Here is a 6,754-nt window from a genome sequence, read left to right on the forward strand (position 1 = left end):
CTCCATTCTTGGACCAATTCTCTTTATCCATCTGTCCATTTTCTTCCCTTATCCGGAGTCGGGTCACAGGGGTAGCAGCCAAAGTAAGAAGGCCCAGACTTCCCTCACCCCAGTCATTTGTTCCAGCTCCTCCAGGGGAATCCCATGGCATTCCCAGGCCAGCAGGGGAACATAGTCCCTCCAGCATTTCCTGGGTCTTCCTTTGGTGGAACGTGCCTGAAACACCTCACGAGGGAGGCATCCTGACTAGATACTTGAGCCAGTGGCGCAAAAAGCGGGTATGCAGGGTATGCAACGCATAGGGGCGCAGCACCAGAGGGGCGCCAAAATTTCCGTCTGGAGGGGGCGGCGTGCCGATGATGTTTTCCCATACACTTCAGCGCGCCTTACGGTCCTTCAACTCGCGCACATAACGAGGTAAATGTAGCGAGTTTTAGCTTTCACGTATCGTCGCCTTGAGGGAGGGGGGGTGAGAGAGTTGCTCCTTCACCCTGACTTTCCTTCCCTCAGGGGGTGGGGGGGCGCCGATCTATGTTTTCGCATCCACCTGAATAATGTGTAGTTGCGCCACTGACTTGAGCCACCTGTACTGGCTCCTCTTGACGTGAAGGAGCAGTGGCTCTACTCTGAGAAGAGCCGCTGCTCTTCCTCAGAGTAATCCCTCTTACTCTGAATGCTGGTAAGAAGGACTGCTGTAAGTCAACGACACAATGCCATGTCCTCATCCAGGAGGAGTGAATGCTGGAAGTCAACGCTAAATGCAGTCTGTTGAGTCTTGTTAGATAGAAACTTTTTAAACTATTTTCAGTATGCATGACTGAACTACAATTTTTTTTTCTTGAGTGCCTTAAGACATTTGTTGTGAACTTGTAACTTAATTGGGAAAGGAATAAAAAATGGTAGTGACATAACAGTTATTCCAACTTGCCTCTACCATGAGATAGTTTATCAATGCAAAACAGAAAACACAAAGCTCAACTTCAAACATGTCAAGAATTTCTTCTCTAAGAATGCAGCTTAGAAAAAACGTCTTTAAGAGAGCAGAGCAGGGAACAATCCCCCCTCCCCACCCTCCACTTCCACAACACGGATCGACACTTTTCAGCCTTCTTGCTCCAGTTTTACAAATGAAGAAGAGCTTTTAGCTTACAGAGGCCTGGGATGTCCAGCATGTTCGAGATCCCCCTGTCGCACATTTCTACCTCAGGAAGGCTCCTGTCCCGACTTTCCTCCACGATCTTCTTCAAAGACTTTGACATCGTTCTGAAAAGATGGAGGCGAAACGCATACAGACATTACCGCACAGGATGAAAGCAGGAGAAGAAGCCAGGAAAATATGTGGTAAATAACAGGACCAATGAGGCTCACCGTTTAAAAAAATGTTTAGAAGTATTTCCAAAGCAAGACTTTTCATCAAATTCTCCACCTACCCGGAAGTGTATCCGAAAGCACACGCTTTCCTTATTAGGAAATGTCTCTTCCTCACTGCGCCAGACTAAACCGAGAGGAGTCCAAGCATAGACATAATATAAGGATAGACGCCTCATGGCCGCTCTCAGCTATTGTCGCTGACAAGATTTAGGGCGGCCATCTTGGAGCGGTCCACCACTCCACTCAGCGTTATGTGTTTAGCAACATAATGATGTATCAGCGCATTTAATCGATCATAACACACTTTTTTGTTACTGGAAACCATATTCAAACATCTATCAAAGCTACATTTATAAACAATTGTATTTTTTAAGCATGTTTTTAATACATAGTTCAGCATATTTAAATATGCTTAGTGGCTATAACAATAGAATAGGAATTGAATATTCTGATATTGATGTATGATGAGCATATTACAAAGCCCACAGCCGTTCATAATTTATTTAATAAATTATTTAGTAATATCATTACATATTTATATAACTATACAAACACAAATAAATAATGATTAATACTGAATTTTATTTATATATAAAATAAAAAAAAATAAAAAATTCCCTTCTCACCCTCCGTGGGTGGTCTGTTTGATCCTCTGAGCTCGGGTCCTCTACCAGAGGCCTGGGAGCTTGAGGGTTCTGCGCAGTATCTTGGCTGTGCCTAGAACTGCACATTTCTGGACTGAGATGTCTGATGTTGTTCCTGGGATCTGTTTGAGCCACTGCTCCATTTTGGGGGTGACTGTCTGCCCCGAGGGCCCCGATGACTACAGGCACCACTGTGGTCTTCACCTTCCAGGTCTTTTCCAGTTCCTCCCTGAGGCCCTGGTATTTCTCCAGTTTCTCGTGCTCCTTTTTCCTGATGTTGTATCACTTGGTATTGCTACATCCACCACAACGGCTTTCCTCTGTTCTTTATCCATCACCACAATGTCCGGTTGGTTCGCTATTACCATCTTGTCTGTCTGGATCTGGAAGTCCCACAGGATCTTAGCTCGGTCATTCTCCACCACTTTTGGGGGTGTTCCCCCACTTTGATCTCGGGGCTTCCAGTCCATATTCTGCACAGATGTTCCTGTACACTATGCCCGCCACTTGGTTATGTCGTTCCATGTACGCTTTCCCTGCCAGCATCTTTCACCCTGCTATTATGTGCTGGACTGTCTCAGGGGCCTCCTTGCACAACCTACACCTTGGGTCTTGTCTGGTGTGGTAGATCTGAGCCTCTATTGCTCTGGTGTTTAGGGCCTGTTCCTGTGCAGCCAGGATGAGAGCCTCTGTGCTGTCCTTGAGTCCAGCTTTCTCCAGCCATTGGTAGGTTTTCCTGACATCAGCCACTTCAGTTATTTGTCGGTGGTACATCCCATGTAGGGGCTTGTCCTCCCATGATGGTACTTCCAGCACCTTGTCTTCTGTTCCCCATTGCCTGAGACATTCGCAATGGGGAACAGAAGACAAGGTGCTGGAAGTACCATCATGGGAGGACAAGCCCCTGGGCGAAATGGGCGAGATATATATATATATATATATATATATATATATATATATATATATATATATATATATATATATATAAATATATACGTTATTCAGCCGATGATTTCTAGCTTCAGAGATTCAGCAGCTGAGATCCGATGTGAGATTCTTCCGTGCTGCAGTGAATCCGTCTCTCTTTATAGATTCTCCCTCTTCTTCCTCACATCGTGTCTTTAGAAAACCTTCAAAACAAAAACGGAAGATTTAGGATGTATCTTACTTTTGACAGAGTGAAAGAATTACATATAAATAATAGTCTTTACCACCTGTGTAAACCTTGCTGGTGAATATTATAACACATAATATAAGTTTTATAATATGTGTTACATTGTTTCATTTCTAATATAGGCTCTTGTGTCAGATAATCTAAGTCAATGTTAGAGTATATATATATATATATATATATATATATATATATATATATATATATATATATATATATATATATATATATATATATATATTTTTTTTTTTTTTTTTTTTTTTTTTTTTTTTGGGGGGATTTACGGAATCTCAGTCTGCCTTCATAGCGGCTGAACCCGTATTACACCAAGCACTGTAGCTAATATTAGCTGGTATCTCGCCGGTGGACTTAAATGCAGTAAAGTAATATTCTAATTACAAAATATACACAATAATATGTCCATCCTACTTGTGAAATGTTGTCTGTGGAGCCTTCACATCAATAGTCCATCGATCCGAACAACAATATCCTTCAGTACTGAGGCATCTTCTGCCGTTTTGATTGAGCAAAGTAGGAGGGTATACCGCTCCAAGATGGCCGCCGTATTTCCTGCGCCGGAGCAGCCAATGCGGGGTCTACTCTTATATTATGTCTATGGGTCCAAGTGCATACGTTACGTCTAGCAGAACTCCGGACGTGCACACACACCGGAGGTGATATCCGTCGCGTACGTCAATGAGGTCCGCCATATTGAAGAGGTAGATTTTTTTCTTCGTCTTCAGTTTATAACCGCAGTTTACATGCAACAATTTGGCATTACTGCCATCTATTGTATTTTACAAAGATTAAAAAAGGAAAAAACGAAATATCGTTCCTTTCATCATTATGCAACTGAGCAACCACATGTTCTAAATTCAGTTTCCTATTATTACCCGTTCCCAAAATCAATATTTGTCTTGGAAGTTAGACTCACATATTACCCAAAATATCTACATGAGCAGGAGTCCACATTATTACTAGATTTTTGTTTTGTAGACTGTGTGAGCAAGAGTTCGAACAAAAAGTCACATGCAGTATGTTTTGGTGGTTGCTTGTTTCATTTTCAATGCCTAATAATGCTGATTATGAATCATTTCAAATAATTAGTTGTATTTTTCTACTATCCTCCAAGCACTCCAAAGTCAATAACACACAATGCTACTGTATACTCAAAACATTTGTTCTTTTTGAAATCCTAAAAATTAATTCAGAATTCACTATTGCTACACTAGTTGCTTATTTTTTTAATCTTTTGATCCATCTGTAATATTTGTTGCATTTCATTCTTTCTTAATATCTGATAGATCTATCTGCACAGATGTATTTCCATGTCCATGCTGGTCTTAAGGGCAACATTACTGTCTGATTACAATTTTTGTTATGTACTTCAATGTTCTTACAGTTATCCCCAATCCAGTCAAAACAATTTTTTAGTTCATTTCTTCTTTCCCAACAATTTCTAACATTTTCTTAACTGGAAAGTTTTAATATACTACTTGAAATGTATGCAGTAATTACCAAATAACTGTTGTCTTCTAAAGGCATTTCTTATGATTTTACTTGTAAAACATAATGGAGCTATTTTACCATCTCCAACTTTAGTCCCTCAACTAATACTTAACAGTTGAGTTTGAATAACATTTTATTTTTATTTACTTTACCAAGTTTTATCCTGTGAGCCATGTACTACTCACTCATAATCTATTCTTTAATGAATTCATGACATAAACATTGTGGTAACACTTTATTTGAAGGGGTGTGTATATGTCTGACATGACACTGTCATAAACATGACATAACATCTGTCATGAACATGAAGTCTTTATGAATGTTTATGAATGTTGTCATGAAGTGTCATTCGGTAAATAATGAAACTTTTAACGTAATGTTGCTCTAACTAGTTTTTCGACCCCCGTGCTCCATTGGTTTGTTATTTTGTTTGTATTTACTTTTAACTCATGTAAAGTACTTTGAATTGCCTTGTTGCTGAAAATGTGCTATATAAATAAAATGACCTTACCTTATCTTACCTTAAAAGTTCCATTAAAAGCACATTAGAAGTGCTAACTTTGCATTCAAGTGTTATATACAAAATAATGCAAAGTTGGCACTTGTAATGGACTTTAAAAGCAACTTTTAGGGCAACTTTGCATTAAAAACGCCATTATTTATCAAATGACACTTCATGACAACATTCATAAACATTCATGAAGACTCCTTCATGTTCATAACAGATGTTATGTCATGTCAGTCTTATACACACCCCGTCAAATAAAGTGTTATCAACATTTTCAATAGACTCAAAGTTAGCATCCCATGTCAACACTTCTAAACCGTTCATAGCTTGTTACTTTTGTCCATAATTTGCTTCATGCAATTTTTACAAGGTAACTTCTCATCAAAAACTATTCCCAAAAACAATCAACCCTTTTAGACCCTTTTCCATAAAGGGATAACTTTTTAACTTTAAATTACCTCCCTTTGTAGTTTATATCTGTACTGCATCCTTCCATATTTTATTGATATCTTAAATAATTACTTCAACCTAGATTTCATTTAATGGGACCTTAAATTTAATTTAATTTAATTTGTCTGGACTTATTCTTTGGCTGGCACATCCGCCATTACTCCCATATATGCTAGAACTCACATCAATTAAACATTTTTTGTTAATGGTGTATCTCAAGTGATTTATTTGATCTAAAACGTCTTGTTGACTCATTAACTTTCCACTATGAATGTTGGTTAGGCAAGATATTGAACCAAACTTCACTATGGAAAGTTTCCTGCTTTTCCCTGTTTCTGTCCTTCAAAATTTTGATTGCCATTTAAATAAATTCGTCAACGCAATATTGGGAATATTTTTATTATTAACATTCACATTCATCCTTATTCGATGGAATTTGAAGTTCTATTTTTTGATTGCATTGACTATTTTTTGTTGTTGTTTTTTTGTCTACAACTTTGTTTCTCTCCACTCCCACATCTAAGCAAAAACCGTTCAAGTACAACTCAAAACCACGTCTTTCTCGCTCTCTGCATTGGCCAGGCTACACGCAGACTCGTTGCCATAGCAACTGACAACAACGCCCCTAAAAAAAATTCTAATATTTCCCACACAAAGAGCAGAACACTCAGTCTGTTGCAGTGGTATGGTTTAAGGCTTAATGTTTATTTTGCGATTATTAAGTTATTGCTGTGGTACGAGGAGAAAACTATAAATATATCGCTGCACTTGACTGTATGGCTAGCTCTATGTGGCTAGCTCCATGTGTGGCTAGCTCCATGTGGCTAGCTCCATGTGGCTAGCTCCATGTGTGGCTAGCTCCATGTGTGGCTAGCTCCATGTGGCTAGCTCCATGTGTGGCTAGCTCCATGTGTGGCTAGCTCCATGTGGCTAGCTCCATGTGGCTAGCTCCATGTGTGGCTAGCTCCATGTGGCTAGCTCCATGTGGCTAGCTCCATGTGTGGCTAGCTCCATGTGGCTAGCTCCATGTGTGGCTAGCTCCATGTGGCTAGCTCCATGTGTGGCTAGCTCCATGTGTGGCTAGCTCCATGTGGCTAGCTC

At 39.7% G+C, this 6,754-nt stretch overlaps 1 protein-coding gene across 2 annotated transcripts in view; it reads right to left on the reverse strand.

Annotated features, from left to right (window-relative positions):
• The window catches only part of rsu1 (Ras suppressor protein 1), a 32,728-nt gene extending 31,164 nt beyond the window's left edge, over positions 1–1,564 (reverse strand). The window contains exons 1-2 of one of the 2 annotated variants that reach the window (XM_008438254.3): positions 1,431–1,564; positions 1,151–1,263 (exon numbers count right to left, since the gene is read on the reverse strand). In XM_008438254.3, the coding sequence (XP_008436476.2) occupies positions 1,151–1,259 (109 nt within the window). In that variant the 5' untranslated portion in view covers positions 1,260–1,263; positions 1,431–1,564. Of the gene's footprint in view, positions 1–1,150; positions 1,264–1,368 lie in introns of both variants that reach the window. The other variant, XM_008438253.3, reaches the window with a different exon arrangement.
• Positions 1,565–6,754: the final 5,190 nt, after the last annotated feature.

Source organism: Poecilia reticulata, chromosome 20 (genome assembly GCF_904066995.2).
Source record: "Poecilia reticulata chromosome 20, P_reticulata-male-v2, whole genome shotgun sequence".
NCBI classification, from domain to species: Eukaryota; Metazoa; Chordata; class Actinopteri; order Cyprinodontiformes; family Poeciliidae; genus Poecilia; species Poecilia reticulata.